General features: G+C 41.1%; 1 protein-coding gene across 1 annotated transcript; it reads right to left on the reverse strand.

Moving 5' to 3' along the window:
* Nucleotides 1-1,394: 1,394 nt before the first annotated feature.
* On the reverse strand, nucleotides 1,395-7,523 carry plaat1l (phospholipase A and acyltransferase 1-like; the record flags this gene model as incomplete). The annotated part of the gene is made up of 5 exons (XM_080720342.1): nucleotides 1,395-1,460; nucleotides 3,165-3,329; nucleotides 4,308-4,396; nucleotides 5,842-5,971; nucleotides 7,515-7,523. The coding sequence occupies 5 exons, from the start codon at nucleotides 7,521-7,523 to the stop codon at nucleotides 1,395-1,397; spliced, it is 459 nt and encodes a 152-aa protein (XP_080576468.1).
* Between the last annotated feature and the right edge of the window lie 10,477 nt (nucleotides 7,524-18,000).

Consider the following 18,000-nt stretch of genomic DNA (forward strand, 5'->3'; position numbering starts at 1 on the left):
TGTGTGCGCGCGCGCATATAAAGCTCAGTTCTGTTTTCACAACTGGAGATAAGAGCCTAGCCATAAATCATAACACTTGTAGAGTGCCTTTATAGTTTTATTTTGGGAAAACTTCCCAAAATGTAAGCACTCTTCAAATCAAGAGTTATGATTTATGGCTAACAAGAGCCCTCCCTTCTCCCAAGGTCCTTGGTCCAGCAAACGAGGTTCAGTTTTATGTGTTAATAATAATATAGGCTATAGCATCACAATAATTTGCAATATAGAACCCCTTTTATAGCCTACTATTCAAAAACATAGATATACAAGCTCGCTGCAAGCTATTCTACATATGGTAACAGCCAGGTCAGGTGGTGGGCACGAAAACCAACTGGGTAGCCTACTAGGGATAACTGGGCACCAAAACCACTGGTCAACTTGGCACTATATTTTTGGGCTCTTGGAAAGGTGGGCCCCTGGACAACTGGGCACTAGGGACATTTGGGCACCTGGTCAACTAGGCACTATAGGGACATGTGGGCACTTGGAAAGGCGGGTACGTGGTCAACTGGGCACTAGGGACATTTGGGCACCTGATCAACTGGGCACTAATGAGAATGAGAAGGATCTCCACGGAAATAAGCTTTGCCTTACCTGAGTTTCCTTTTAGTTGACCTTGTATCAGTGAACTGTACTGTCATGAAACTGTACCTTTTCCTATGCAAAACTTCTAATAAATACCTCAATCAATCAAAGGTAAATTGAGCTGCATGGTTTTGCTGCCACCTTTTGGATAAAAACTGTTTGGGTCATTATATCTTTGAGCAGTGGTTCTCAGTGATCCAGGGGTCCTGGTGCAGAATCCTCCCCACACATTACTCTCTTTTTGTACTCTTTGGTACTTTAAGAAGTAGACTATAGTTTGATGCCAATAACGTTGTGCTCGTATTCTGGACTTTTACTTGCAACTGAGTAATTATACTCTACAGTATTAGTAAAACCTTTGAGTAGCCTACTTTTACCACCACTGTTTAATGCCAAATTATGCTTTTGTACTTTTATTAAAGTAAAACCTTCTACACAGGACTTTTACTTTGTAACCCGTTTACTGTAACACAGACATTGCTTTACTTAAAAATGTTGAGAAGAGATTTAAAATGTGGTTTTGAGGTACAAAGTAATATTAAAGAGAAGGAGAGGAGACAATAAAACATTAGAAAATATATATAATGTATGGAGGGGAAAGACAGGACGAAACAGAAATACATTCAGCACTAGATTAAAAGGAGAGTTGAAAACACTTTTTTATATTGAATGGTAAAAAGGAGGGGGGGGGCAACGCTGCCCTCTAGTGGTGCTTAAGATATTTACACAGTGGTTGAGTGCATGGGGGAAAGCTAGGAGAATGTGAGGCATCACAGCTGCTTCTTCTCCATTAGTTTCTTCCACGCTGGCATGATGTGCTTGTAGATGGTCTCTATCTGCAATGCGCAGTAGAGTGAGTTAGTTTTGTCAGTTACAATAGACACAACAATATGTGTATAGTTACAAGTAAAAGACCTGCAACCAAAAAACAATAATAATAATTGAAAGCAATATAACAATGCAGAAAATGTATGTAGGACCTATTGGCATTGTGGTGTAAAGTAACTAAGTACATTTACTATACAGTACTTAAGTAACATTTTGAGGTATCTATACTTTACTTGTGTATTTCCAATCCTTGTACATCTACTCCTCTACATCTAGGATCCAAATATTGTATTTTTGTCCACTATTTGAAAACTTTAGTTACTAATTAATGACTTTGTAGATTTAGATTATTATTACCAGTAAGAAGCCCTAAGGGCGAGAAGTGATGAGGAGCTACCCGACACATCTTGCTAACTTATCTAGGTCTCACCTAATAATCTCCATATTTGGACCAAGGATGATCTACAGCTCCATATAAGGAGCCGGCGAGGACATCTAGTGCTGACATCAGTCTGATGGTCTCTGACGTCACGAGCACACAGTCGAGCACTATATAGCGGGTTTAGCCATTACCCCTTGAGATCAGATGCTCAAGGGGTAATGCATCAGTGAGATGTCACGAGCACACAGCCAAGCACTATATACTGAAGAGGGTGGCCATTACCCCTTGAGCTCAGATGCAAGCAGTATCATTGTGATGTCTGATGTCAGAAGAGTGACAAAGAAGAGTGACAAATTAATGAGGGATTTTGAGTGACAAACAAATGAATGAGGGATTTTGAGTGACAAACAAATGAATGAGGGATTTTGAGTGACTGACAGGATCTGGTCCCAATCATTAGGGATGGGTATCGTTCACCTTTGAATTGATACGATACCTTTTTCGATACCTGGGAGAGGTGATGATGATGATCACACAGTGTGGCGGAGCGGAGAGTATATAGACGTTGGATAATAATAAACATTATAGGCTATTGTCGGCTATTTTCCACAGTAACAAGTGTAGCCTACTAAAGCAGTCATTAAACTCTCATGCGACCGGCCAGGGGTGCGTTCCAGAGTATCGAAACGAGGTATCGTTCGTTTTTACGTGAACCGATACCCGATAGTATCGACGTCATGCAATCGATACCATTAAAAGTATCGCAGACGATACCCATCCCTACCAATCATGCTAGGTAGCGACCTACGGTCGCAACAAAACATAATATTAACCACTTCAGCCCTATATACATTTCGACCATTTCGCGATGCGATGCATCAGTACTTTAAGTACATTTTGATACCAATACCTTTGTACTTTTACTCAAGTACAATTAGAATTCCAGACTTGTGCTTGTGACAGTAGTATTTCTACATTGCATCATTGGTACTTTTACTCAAGTAAAAAGAAAAAAATCACACTCGTGTGAACTGAGCGGTGGAGGCTGCGTGTGTGTGTGTGTGTGTGTGCGTGCGTGCGTGCGTGCGTGCGTGTGTGTGAATGTGAGTGTGCCTGGCCCTATGGCCTGGCCTGAACAACAGCGCCCCTACCTTAACATGTGTGGTCAGAAAAGGTATTGCAGGCTACATACAGACAGACAGACAGACAGACAGACAGACAGACAGACAGACAGACAGACAGACACGCACGCATACCCACACACACGGCCACGTATAAGAGACGGTGTGACCACCGCTCAAAAAGTATTTCTTTTCCCACCACGGCTGACCTGTTGGGACTTCTTGACTCCGTATCTGAAGAGCGTGGCCTGGTGTTCGCTGTTGTGGAACAGGATGTCGAAGGTGAGCTCCCGGCCCAGCAGCTCGTCTATGGTCCCCTTCACCGCGCCGTGGAAGTCCCTGGCGGAGAACGAGTCGTCCAGCATGTTGTTCACCTGCAGCAGAGTCACCACGGAAAGTTTAAAGGAGTAGTTCACCCCCAAAAAGATTTTTTTCCTATTGATTACTCACGCCATGGAGACTAGAGTTCAATAATATTTTAATTTTTTGTCACATTCCTAAGACAAAAATGTGATAACAATAAATGTACCCCCATTCGTTCCGGATGGGGACCCGTTTCGAAACCGTTCCCCATCCAAAAAATATTATTGAACTCTAGTCTCCATGGCATGAGTAATCAATAGGAAAAAAAAACATTTTGGGGGTGAACTACTCCTTTAATGGGGGAAAATGCTGGACATCATTACTGTAGACCAGGGGTCGTCAACGTTTTCAGGCCAAGGACCCCTTAGCTGAGGGAGATGAAGCAGAGACCCCCTCTACATATTGTATCAAATTGTGTTGCCGATAAGACAGCTTAGACTTGTTTGACAATAATGTGTATTTTCAGACATTTAACCACTTGAACCGTCAAATACTTAGTCTGCTCTTCTTTACCCTTCTACAAACCTCTTTTGCCAAAAATAGCCGATCTACAAGCTTACAACGCCTCGCAGCAAGCTTGTAGATCTGCTATTTTTGGCTAATGTTCCACTCAGAATAGGGATGTTAGGGTTCACATGGTTAATGTAAAAAAACATGATCCTATCACACAAAGATTTGGAGGACCCCTAGTAGTAACTCTGAGGACCCCCTGTTGAAGACCCTTGCCCTAGACCAGTGGCTCTCAATCTCTGAAATGTGAAGGTCTCCCCTTAACTTTGACAGTGTACTGTGTACACTGCTTTGAGAAGACCAAAGCTTTTTAAGTTTCAAGAACCCACATAAGTGTGAGTGTACATCTGTACACTCTCAGAATGCCAGACTTCTAATAGAAGTGTGTGTGTGTGTGTGTGTGTGTGTGTGTGTGTGTGTGTGTGTGTGTGTGTGTGTGTGTGTGTGTGTGTGTGTGTGTGTGTGTGTGTGCTGCTTACTTTGTATTTCGTTCCCACCACCTCCACCGGGTCCAGTTTGACCTCCGACCTCAAAGCCCTGCCAAAGAGTAGGAGTTTGGACTCTGAGTCTGACACAAAAAAATATATATTATTGAACTCAAGTCTCCATGGCATGAGTAATCAATAGAAATAAAGTCATTTTAGGGTAGAACTACTCCTTCAAGTTAGTCTTACGGCCGCATTGCTCACTGAAATTAACTGACTTATAACTATAAACCCGGTATATGTTAGTTGACCCAGGACTCTATACTTGGCCCACTCCTTTTCCCCCCCCTACATTAAATATCTCCCTGCCTAGTACTGATGATGTACAGCAGGGGTGGGCAACTTTGATGATGGCGAGGGCCACTATATTTCCACCTTCACTCCAGAGGGCCACAATGCATATTGCTACATCCTACTTTGTCATTCTCGTATCTCATACAAAAGAAGCAAAAATAGCCGATCTACAAGCTCAAAATGCATCGCAGCTTTTGAATTGGAATCCTGAATAATTTTTTGTTATTTTTGAATTGGAATCCTGAAATGTAACATTTTGATTTAATTTCAAACGCATTTAGTTATATACTCATGTTAACTTTATGAACCTAAATACAAATACATTGGACATAAAACATATGTACATTTTAATACTACTATACAAGTCATTAAGCTACTAATATACACTGACGGAATTAAAGTAGGTCATTTTTGGAATTTTAACAGCTGTAATCAATAATATATCAGTATTCCGGTATTAACCTGCGGGCCGCATGAAATGAAGGTGGGGGCCACATGTGGCCCCCGGGCCGCCAGTTTCCCATGTATGATGTACAGTAACTGGTAGGCAGGTTTGAGGCTCACAATTGTGAGCTTGATCTCCTATTTCCAAAAGATTTGTATACTTTTGAAAACTTTAAATGGGAAATTCTGCACAATGAGTAGGGCTACTTTCTACTTTTGGCACTTGAAGTATATTTTGATAGCAATTCTTTTGTAATTTTACTCAAGTACATTTAGAATTCCAGACTATTGCTACTCTTACTTAAAGGAGTAGTTCACCACTTTTCAACCTGTCTTCATATAATAGGTCCTCACTAAGGTTCATGATAAAATATCACAATTTTTTTCTACTCAGTCCAAGTCTCCTAGGAGAGCTGTGGGAAGTTCAGAATCCATCGTCTTGTGACATCATCATTTTCCAAAAAAAAAGATTAATCAATATTTTTGAAAAAAATATTTAGATTTTTATTATTGCGAGAACAATGGCATCCACTTTAAAATTGCAACTTTTCAGGAATAGAAAGCCTGCAGTTTCTATAAGCTGGATTGGCAATCGATGATGTCACAAGACGATGGGTTTCTGACCTGCCCACAGCCGCCCTCTGAGAAAAAAAAAAGAAAAGCTATTTTTGAGTGAGGACCAATTATATGAACATAGGTTGAAAAGTGGTGGAGTGCCCCTTTAAGTAAAACATGCGAGTACTTTTTCCACCACTGAATTTATATGAGTCATAAGCAGGAATTGGCCCACCTCTGCAGGTCAGGTGTGCCACGTAATGGACCCCCTCCCTCTCTCCGTAGTAGACCCCGAAATGGGAGAAGTACTTATTTCGGGGGTACTCCAAGATGTCCCCCGGGAACATCTTAGGATGGGAACTTTTCTATGCAAGAAAATCACACACATCATCATCATCAATAGTGCGGTCTTCCCTCTTTGCTACATATTGCACTGCATGGTCCTTGTGCTGCTTAAAAGCACTTTGAAATTAATTCCATGTATTACTAAACATGCAATTTAATTTTATCGCTATACTCTATGAATTACAGTCCACGAATGTTTCCGTTCCAATGTGTCTTTATGGAAAATGATAACCATTATAATAACCTGCACTAGAAAATATTATTTATGATGAATGACACAGTAAAATCAGTGTTCATTTATCCATTCCAAAGTCTTTGAGTTAAAAATGAACAGACTACGACTACTTGTACTGTATAAGCAGACACCAACACAAGACCATCAGAGGGAGTGGATGATTTGCAGCTAAGTCATATGAGGTAATGATCATAATTAAAGGAAAACTCTTCAAGGGTTCATATTTTAGATTGTAATTAGAGAAAAGAAAATATGTGTTAAATTGTTTTCATTTACTGCTCCCTATCGTTTTAGCAATTTTATTGATTTTGATTTCAGTGGGTGGGGGCATGCGTAAAAGTGGCTAAATAGGCCCCATGTCTTTTTAGACACAATAAACCCATTCCCAGGATGCGCCGCAATCTTTCATGGGCAGATGTGACTAATGGGGGCTAGTAGTGTTACTTTAAATTGTAATACAGAAATCGCAGGCTTATTGTGTCTAAAAATGCATACCGGTATAATATAGCCACTTGTACACATGCCCCCCAGGCCCCCATCAACTGAAATCAAATCGCTAAAACAATAGAAAGAAGTAAATGAAAACATGTTAACCTCTTAAGCCCCAGGGGGGTCCAGGGGAAAAATCCGCCTAAAATGTATGCCCAAATTGGAACAGTTGTGGACACAAAACTACCATGATTGTGGCTACTCTTGACTCACCAAATGTCAGCTAACCCCTGAAAATTCACAAATGCAGTGTAAAACATTGTCCTGCTGTGATCATTTACCAAGGAAAAGATGATTGAAAAAGACCTCCGCCTATGGAAATTTTGCCTTCTGAATAGTGAATGAGCCTCAAGACCTCATTTAAAACATATATAGTGAATAGAAAAATTGTTCACCAAGGTGTCACCAATTGATAGGCAAAATTGTATGAATATATTGCAAACTATGTAAACTCTACAGATGTTTTAGTGAGAGTAGTGCTGAAATATTAGTAATGTTAAAGTATAGGGTGAAAAATGATAAAAACAAGTAACAATAAGTAGTAATAATACTGTAATAGGAGTAATGTATGGATGAAAAGTACAATGGCAGCTGATTACTATGCTGTAGGACCACTGTAACAATAATCAACAAAGAAATTGTAGTTTGATTTGGTCTCTATTGATTTATTGACATTTATTGACAGCTGTTCAGAGGTCAACACCTTTTGCCCCCGCCGGCGGGGGCAATGGGGCTCAAGAGGCACTCATATCTTTTCTCTATTTACAATCTAAATTCTAAAATATTCATATCCATTAGTAACAGAATAAATGCAGAATGACTTTTAAAACCAAACTCACCTGACCCATGGATAATGCTGTTCTGTTATCAACTCTGACTCTGGACTTCCAAGGCTGTATACTCACATCATGCACATCACACATGGGACTTTATCTAATTTACATATGGGTGTGTGGAGGATAAGAGAATAATAGTTGCACACGGTCGTCACAGCAGACTGGTTCTGCCTTCACACTCAAATGCAGGGACGTGCAGAGAATGTTAGAGAGGCAGGGGCTGAAATTTCTAAAAGGGCCTTTTGGTGGAAGCACCGAAAATAGCAGACCTCCAAGCTCACAAAGTGTTGTGCTGCGACACGTTGTGACCTTGGAGGTCGGGTATTTTCGGTGTGTGAAACCACACTGAACTAAGCATAATCAAGTCAATACTGGAGATGTGGCTGATTTCTACACAGAGAGGGCAACTTGAATGCAACATAAGATGCTGCATTCAAGTTCAGGAGAGTTTGGACCTGGCAATTCTATTGAATGCTGCCTTCAGGTATGCCAAGGAAAGAGGGCATTTGCATTTCTTTCACCATAGTGAAAACTGCATTTATGGTCTGGAAAGGGCAGTTTTTACAGACAGATTTACTTCATAAATGTATCTTTTAGAATTTACAAGTGTTTTTAAGTTTACAGATAGAAAAGATGCTCACCACTTGACGCCGAGCGTCAGAGACGGGTTGATAGTTGAGGTTTATAATAAATATTCATATTGAAATGTGTACATTCAGGATGACATGTTTGTCCAGTTCATGCTGACAATAACAACCAAGTATCTTAACACGTATGTTGCTATGATTTTTTTCTCTTCAATGTCTCGCGTTGCCATGGTTACCATAGACTTCCATGTAATTGTGCAAGTGTGTAAAAAGTGCACGCCCATGCCTAGATGATGCACCACGTGTGTAGATGCTGTTCACAGCTTTCAAACAAAAAAATCCGCTTGGAAATCCGTTCAGGCATTCATGATTTATCAGCCATTATGTTTTCTTCAGATGTAAACAAACATGGCTGCCATGTTTGAAAGAATGGGTTGGTATGGGGGTTAAACATGCAATTTCGCGACCGCGATCATGCCTAATACATTTCTGGAGGTCCAAGAAAATCTTTTGAAAAAAAATTTTTTGAAAAAAAAAAAAAAAAAAAAAAAATCCAAAAACGGCCCAAACTCGGGAAACTCGGGGTTGGCACAGCACTAGTACCAATACAAACTCGGGAAACTCGGGGTTGGCACCATATGTGTTAATAGTTTGTAGTCTTTATAAAAGCTACAGTTGTTTTTAAACAGTTTTCAACACAAGCAAACTTGCTTGAGTGATATTTAAGTAACAGCACTAGGGTTGATATTATTCTTACGTGATTCTTGTTGTTGCTACATTTATTTTCAAAAATATTACAGATGTTCAGATTTTTTCAAGATAGTTTTGAAATACGAGATTTGAATGCTATGTTAACATAGATTTATGTTGGGGACACCCTGGAACCTTGAATTATTGTCTCCACCAGCCGAAGGCTGAGGGAGAGTATGTTTTCCCCTCCGTCCGTCCGTCCGTGCGTGCGTGCGTCCGTCCGTTTGTCCGTTACCAGCTAATCTCCGGCGCCGTTGGCCCGGTCGCTGCCAAACTGTGCACACACACTCCCTCGACACCAATTCAGAACCTCTGCCCCAAATATTTCACATGGGCCTGTTCTAGCGCCACCAGGAGGCCGACTTTTGCAAAACTAACTTTTGCCAGTACTCCTACAGATTTTGTCCAAAAATCACGTAAATCAGTAGACAGTATCTCTACAGTCATGTGATCGACATGGATGTGTCAGATTTTCCATATTCCATCCTGATTGGCTAAAACTGGCTTTCAAAGTTTGCAGGATTGGTCAGTTTTGAATAAAATGCCTGAAATCCTGAACGCAGTGTGCGATTTTGGTGAAATTGTGCATGCACATTCCCAATAGGCAGAGGAATAAATGCCACTTAAGAAAAATCAAATCAGCCTCATGGTGGCGCTATAACAGGCCGATTCATGTTTTCACCTATAACTCCACCGATTAGTGTCAAACTTTGTATGCGCACTCCTTAGAGGCCAAGGTAAAACCTTTTCCCTGCATTTTTTACATCAGCCTTTTATAGCACCATCAGGAGGCCGACTTATGTAAAACACATTACATGCCTGACCTGGTGGAGACCTGTGCTCGGAAGAGCACTGCTTCTAGTTGCTATCTGGACTTGTTGTGGAATTAACTCAAACACAGAGTTAATTCAAAAGTCGTTTTATTACAGCTAATCAAGGCACTGTGAACATATGACAACATGTTATGTCTGTAGCATGTAGTTTACATACATTAAGGTCACAAGCTGAGGTGCACGGACACCACCTGTGATGTGTCTCTCATTCGTAGTCTGTGAAAATGATCCTGATGAGTTCCATCCATAGGCTGTGTACATCCATTAGTTTAATTATTCATCATCACCAAGCTCCTTCTGTAAATACTGTAAGTGCACTGACATTCGATAAAACAGATGGAACTGCCTAACTTGTTCCTGTTCATGTTGTATAACAGGCTGGTAGTGGTTGGGACTAATGAGTGAACTGAGATCCGCTACCAAGCTTGGTTCTGGAAAAAGATGGGATCGGTGCACTTCCTCTGAGTAAAGTCTTCGGTGTTATTAAAACAATTTAAAACTCCAAATGGAACCAAATGGACCTGTACTGTAACTCTAGCCCCATTTCCACTGTAGGGCCAACCCAGAACTAGAACCAGAACTTTCCAGAACCAAGAACTTTCAAGAACCTGTGAAGTTCTGTGACCAAGTTCTGCTTACGTTTCCATATAACCAGAACTAACCGGGAAGGTCCCGAAGAAAAGACCAGCAGCGCTGCTGGTCCCTCCAGTAGGTTCCCGGAACTAAAGTTTAGTTCTACCTCAGGAGCAGAACCTATAAAAAAGGTTCCAGGAACCTTGTCTGAAACCGGGCCATACGCAATGGAAACAAAACCAGAACCCAAAAAAAATAGGTTCAGGTTCCTGAAAGTTCTGGTTCCACCTTGCAGTGGAAAAGGGGCTTCTGAGAGCCCAAATGGAACCAAATGGACCTGTAACTGAGAGAGCTTAGGCTTAAGGCCAGACCTGCACCAATGAGAGTAGTCGCAACTCCTTGAAACAAAACTGTTTTAAGGCCATTCCATAACAATGCAACTTATTGGAGATAGTGGTTGAGTTGCAAGGAGTTGCATTGGCGTGGACTGGCCTTTCGAGCAGGGGTCTTCAAGAGGGGGTCCTTAGAGTTAGTACAGGGGGCCCCGTCAAATCCTTGCGTGGTTAGGATATAATTATTTTAAATTAACAACTTGAACCCTCGCATCCCTATTCCGAGGAGAACTTTAGCCAAAACTAGCAGATCTACAAGATCTCAACGCCTCGCAGCTCTCAACGCCACTTAAATCGACGATAAGTGGTTAAATGTCTGAAAATACACATCAACATGGATCCAACATAGACCGATGACAGTGCTGTCCAACAAGTCTATGAATCCATCTACGAAATCGATGAAAATCTGCATCATACATTTATACAATATGTAGAAGGGGTCCCTGCTTCCTCCCTCTCTCAGCTAAGGGGTCCTTGGCCTGAAAACGTTGAAGACCCCTGCTTTAGAGATAAAACAGCACTGTAGATTTGACTGTGCAAATAGCAAAATCTCAGAGCAGCGGTTTGGGCAGCAGTACAATCCAATCGTCTGCAACAGAGGGCCGAGTTCTATGCAAGTGTTCCACTTGAACTCATACACAACATTGGAACACTTTAAGCACCCCATATGCGCTGTCGACTTGTCGCACATCAAATACCTGTTATTTACACCAACTTTGAAAACTTCGAACATGCCCAAAATGGGGACGCCGGGTTGAAAGTGGTTGAACAAGAGAAGTGAAATCAACCACTGACGCGGTTTGACTTAAGTGGAAAACCCGCGAAGCTTCCGCTTTCACATGACCTGGAACGCACGGAAACCACCTCAAACATTCTCATAACCACAACCAACAAACAATTTTCATGATTTTTCCAAAATAGCAGACCTACTGTATAAGCTCTTAGCACGGCACCAAGCTTGTATATCTGATATGTTTGTTATCTGCTACGGGTGAATTACCTGGGAGTGACCAAGAACGACAACTGCCCTGAACGGCCACACGGTGGCGCTGTGTACGCCAGGGGTCAGTCGGTGGTTCTGGTGACGACCAGTGCAAGTGGTACCTGGACATCAAGAGGCTTGGCGTTTAACTATACGACACGGAGGACATGAACCCGAACCAACGAGTCGGCGGGAAGGAGAGGAGGTGCAGCCCCCAGACTGTGACGCTGGTGTTGAAGCCGACGGCACCAGGCTTTCCCGCGTTCACGTTTTTTCCCCAATGACTCTAAGCGCGACGGTAGGGGCGCGGGGGGCTGCAAGGGAAAGAGGCGGTTTTTTACGGTGATGATGACCCTTTGATATCTCCGTGTGTCCTCGACGCGTGGTACAGTAATCTACAGTAAGCTGAAGTTTACTGTATGAGGCACACACCTGTGAAACGAAACGGGGTCTCACGTGACAGGGACATCCGTTGCCTCGTAGAGAGCAGTGTTACGCTGCTGCACAAAAGTGCATTTATCTCCTAATCTAACTTTTAAATCACGTTCATGTTTAAAACGCAGCCTTCGCTACCGGCCGTTACAAAAGCACCGGTGCCCGTGATTGTTGTTGTTTTGTCCTGAGTGAAAGAAAATACTATCGCGAAAATAAACAAACTCGGATTAAATTTTACTCTGATTACTTTTTCCCTGGAGCTCCCAAACAAGGTAAAAAAAAGCGAGTTTCCATGGCAACTGCCGATTCAATCTTGAATAATCCTGGGCACCCGATGTGTTAACATGTTGGGATTTAATAATGACCTATCATGATTCATTAATCAACATGTTGGGATTTAATAATTACCCAGAATACCCACCATAGTTAGGGTCAAATGCTAGCTTCTCTGTCCGCCGACACCACACTGTGTATTTTAGAAAAATAAAATAAAAACAAATTACCAGCACTTAAAACATGTTCTTACAGTTTCTCACAATTTAAATGTTAGGCCTTTCTGCAAAGGTTGACTGGAAACAACTCTTTGAACACAGTATTAATGCACCTTGGCTAATAGAATAATTTCTGAAAATGTGGTACATTCTGGTATTCTAGGCAAAAAAAAAAAAAACAAAGAAAACAAAGAAAAGTCTTCCACCCGACCACACTTACAAAATATAAATCTGTTGAAAAAATAAACATCTGAATTCCTCAGATCGGCTTCATGACAGTTAGTGACGTACAAAAAGAACAGTGGTTTTCACTCACAAGACAAGACGCTCACCTGATTTGGCTCATTGAAATATCGATGTCGAGCACTGCATTTAAAAATAACAAATAAAGCACCGAAGTCTTAACATAATTCGTCGTAATCCTACCAGGGTCACGATGTTTTTTGGTCTCCCCATTCTGAATCCCCATAAGACGTGTTTCTTCGACAGAAACAGACTGTATCAAAAATATGAGCGACAGACTTATCGTAAACGATCCGGAGCCACCTCCATGACAATAGCGGCGGGCAGGGCTGTCACAATTATTACATAATCGTCTAATCGCAATTATTTGAGGTAATTATTTGAGATAATCGCAATTATTTTGCATAATCGTCATAATTGTTTCCATGTTGAGAAATATTAATATAGTTTCAAACACTTTAAAAAAGTAGTGGAAATATTTCCACTATCATTGTTCTGTTTTAAGTATAATGTTGTCAAATATGTCAGTCATTTAATTGTATATTTAAGTTATGTGTCATAATTGCCGGCATGTGCAACTTCAAAGCCTAAAAGCCAAACAGAAACGTAATTGTCAAAGACAAAAACAGAATTAAATCGTTAATCGCAGTTATTTGAGTGACAATTAATTGTCATGTAAAAATGTCATAATCGTGACAGCCCTAGCGGCGGGACAATTTAGCTTTTTGGACCGCGATTCTTATACGAGACCCAATGCTATTCTCCATAGAGAAATTACACCCAGGGAGTGAGCGAGTGATGTCAGGACTTCGGTACTCTGTGGCAGTGGTTCCCAAACCTTTCAGGTCCAGACCCAAAAGAGAGATTAGACCAGGGGTTCCCAAACTTTTTTGTCTCAGGGCACCCCATAAATATTTTTTTAATCCGAGGCACCCCTACATTATAATTTTCACTACCAGCACCTTTATATATTTATAGCATATCGTCATTGTCGTTGGAAACTTGTATGTCCAAAACCTTTCGATTTCTATTTATCATCTAAAAAATGTACTAAACTAGTGAAAACAGCAGATCTACAAGCACACAACGCCTCGCGATGCGAGGCGTTGTGTGCTTGTAGATCGGCTGTTTTCACTAGTTTTGTGCGACAGTCTTGTATGATGAAGCAGGGCTTTGCTATTTATCAAAAGACGTACACATTTGAAGCTTGGAGATACAAGGTTTCTGCCCGACAATGACGATATTTTAGTGATTATGTTGCGAGGAAAACATTGAGATAATAGCCATTTTGGTTAGAACTGAAAATTACTTCAGGTTTAAAATGATACTAATTTTTTTTTCAAGTGTCCAAATAAATTCCAAATATTATCAAATTATCTCGCGGCACCCCTGGACTGCCGTCGCGGCACCCCAGGGTGCCCTGTCACCCCAGGGTGCCCTGTCACCCACTTTGAAAACCCCTGGATTAGACGTTTGCCCGGGACCCAAACTAGTGAAAATAGCAGATCTACAAGCGCCGATCTACAATGCGTGGCTTTGAGCCACACATTGTAGATCGGCTATTTTCACTACTTCTTAAAGGAGCTATTAGTCAACTTTTTCTTGAAAAACAGACGCTAAAATTAAAACAATGTTTCGAAAATATTTTATAAAAAAAAAGATTAAGCTTCATAAATGTGTGTTTCTATTCAAAAATGACCACAAAAAGCATAAAATGATGGTAAAATAATCATTTTGGCCATTGTCAGGCCAACCTTATCAATCCATATAAAAGAATAGAAGGCTGTAAAGGAGGGATGTAAACAAAGTCGGGCTGACAATGGCCAAAATGATTATTATATCATTATTCTACGCTTTTTGTGGTCATTTTTGAATAGAAACACAAATATGAAGCTTAATCATTTTTTTATAAAATATTTTCAAAACATTATTTTTTATTTTAGTGTCGGTTTTTCAAGAGAAAGTTGACTATAGCTCCTTTAATTAAGATTTTTTTGGGGGGATTTATGGAATGGAGAAGAAAAAAACGAATCTTTTGAAATATAATATTTTGTTAATTGTAGGAAAACAACATGGATTTTTACTCAAGTCGTGGTTCCGACCAGCTGTTTGGGAACCACTGCTCTAATAGGTCAGAGAATGAGGCTGAGGCCATTCTCAACATTCACGCCAGTTTACAGTCTCTTTCTGCAGTTTCTTTTTTTTTTTTTTTTTAAATGCCCACAGTTTACAGCAGGGGTCTTCAACATTTTCAGGCCAAGGACCCCTTAGTTGAGAGAGAGATGAAGCAGGGACCCCCACAACCTGTTCATAGATTCCATATAGGCCTGGTTTCATCGTTTGACAGCACGATCATCAGTGTATTTTGGATTCATGTCAATTTGTGTTTTCAGATATTTAACCACTTGAACCGTCAATACTTTATAAACTTGACCTTTCACTCTGTACATGGTTTGCTCTTTTTCCCCTCTACACCAAAGCCCTTTGCCAAAAAATAGCAGATCTGCTGTTTTTGGCAAAAGTTCTCAGAGTATGGATACTACGGTTCAATTGGTTAATATAAAAACGGAGAAAAAGGTTTCTATCACACAAAGATTTGGAGGACCCCCTGTAGTAACTCTGAGGATCCCCTGTTGAAGACCCCTGGTTTACAGTGCAGTGCAGCGGTAGGTACAGTCATTCAGTCAGTCGATCCCGTCAAAAAGGCACCTGAGTTAAGATTCCGCCCCCTTGCGGAGGAGGAGGGTCACCAGCCAGTGTATTCACACACATTCATCACAGCAGGACAACACGTGCACGTCAAGGTCCCCGATATGCAGCCAATGACTTCCGGGGGGTCAATATTCTTTTTCCGGGATCAATAGAGTAACGAAGTTTGACGTCATTTACACATCCTACCTCAGGGTTCCCCAATAGGCGGCCCGCAGGCCATTTGCGGCTCGCGGGGGGCTACTGTCTGGCCCCCACCAACCCCAGTAATAATGGTGGTATAAGAGCAGCAACAACACTAGTATATCGTTGTTGTCGGGTGGAAACCTTGTATCTCCAAATTTGTATGTTCTTTCACAAAGTAAAGCCCTGCTTCATCATACGAGGCAGTCGCACAAAAGTAGTGAAAACAGCAGCTCTACAAGCACACAATGTGTGCTTGTAGATCGGCTGTTTTCACTAGTTTAAATCATTTTTTTAAATGATAAATGCAAAACAAACGGTTTTGGACATACAAGATTTTCACCCGACAACGACGATATCTGAACTGTCGCTGGAGTAGCAGGAACGCAAACCGTCGCCCCCTGCAATGTTGTGGCCCTCGGCTTGGTACACTAGACATTATTCGGCCCTTGGGGAAAACGAATTGGGGAACCCTGTCCTACCTGGTTCACGTTTGTTTTCCCCCCATTCTGAATTCCCATAGACTTTTTTCCATATCGCATCATATAAGAACTGTGTTCCAAACATAAACAAATGATCTCAGCGGTTTGACTCATATGGATATGAAGAATCAACTGATGGTGAGAAAACGCTAACGTTACTGCCGCCGAATTAGTTACATTTTTCACCAGAAACAGAGTGTATCAAATATTAGTGACTAACTATCATCAACCCTACAGAGCCACCTCCACAACCATATCGGAGATCGTTTGTCTATTTTTGGACCATAATGCTTATATGAGACGATTTTAAGATGACTCAATGTTATTCTCCATAGAGAAATTACTTCCGTGGGAACCGGGGGATGAGCGAGTGACGTCATGACTTCGTTACTCTATTGATAAAATATTATTTTGGAAACAAAGCTGTACGATAAAGAGCAGCCATCAGTCACCCCAAACAGTGGGACGTGAGGATTATTGCAAGTGGGCCCCCCAAAGAAGAGTTTAACCCATTTAGGCCTAGAATTATTGAATGCTTTAACCAGTGAAAAATAGCAGATATACAAGCTCACAGCGCGGCACCGAGTGCCGCGCTGCGAGCTTGTAGATCTGCTATTTTTTTAAAAGTCGTGAAAATGTGTGCAAATCTTTGAATATATGTATTTTTAAAGCAAACAAATTTTGCTTCTGGGTGGTCCCTGGAACTAAATATTTTGAGATGGGGGGTCCGTGGCCAAATAAATATAATTTTGGGGGTCCTTCACATGAAAAGGTTTGAGAACCACTGACATAGTAGTCTCTCGAGAACAGACTAACTGAGCTCCAGTTAAGTGAAAAGGACCTTTTCTTTGACGATGGCTGGCCAGATTGCTGACATAGAAACATAGGTTTTTCAAAAAATCTTAGAAGGATTCTATTTCTAATTTTAACGATTTAAAAAAAATAGCAGATCTACAAGCTCGCAGCGCGGCACTCGGTGCAGCGCTGCGAGCTTGTATATCTGCTATTTTTCACTGGTTAAAGCATTCAATAATTCTAGGCCTTAATAATATAACATTCATATTTTTAAAACATAGTGTAAAAAAAGAAAATCATGGTATTTTGCCTTCAAAGCCTTGAAAAATGAGCTTTGTGATACCGATCAATAGGAACTTCAATTTCCTCTTCATACGTTATCGTAGTTCGGGTGTCGTTGCAGTTACCACTCCATCGGGAGGGAGACGACAAGACACAAAACGTAAGGATTGCATTTTCCATTCCATAGTGCACAGGTCTTCAACGTTTTCAGGCAAGGACCCCTTAGCTGAGAGAGAAATAAAGCAGGGACCCCCACAATCTGTTCATAGATCCCATGCAGTTTCATCGTTTGAGAGCATTATCATCGGTGTATTTTGGATTCATGTCAAAGTGTGTTTTCAGATATTTAACCACTTGAACCGTCAATAGTCGAAAATAGCCTCTTTGGCAAAATAGCCGATCTACAAGCTCACAACGCCTCGCGCTGCGAGGGCGTTGTGAGCTTTTACATCAGCTATTTTTGGCTAAAGTTCTCAGAATATGGACACTGGAGTTCAAGTGGTTAATATAAAAAAGGGAAAAGGTTTCTATGACACAAAGACTTGGAGGACCCCCCCCCCCCCCCCCCCCCCGTGGGAAAATCTGAGGACCCCCTGTTGAAGACCCTTGCCATAGTGGAAAGTCTCAAAGAGACATTATTCCCCCAGTGATACAGACAACTACTAGCAGCTCAGATTTATATCACCTGAAAATAAAAATAAAAGAAAACTGCGTCATTAAAATATCAGCTTTGAGACAGAGCCCTTCTATTT

This window comes from Nannobrachium achirus (genome assembly GCF_963921795.1).
Source record: "Nannobrachium achirus genome assembly, chromosome: 24".
In the NCBI taxonomy this organism is placed as follows: Eukaryota; Metazoa; Chordata; class Actinopteri; order Myctophiformes; family Myctophidae; genus Nannobrachium; species Nannobrachium achirus.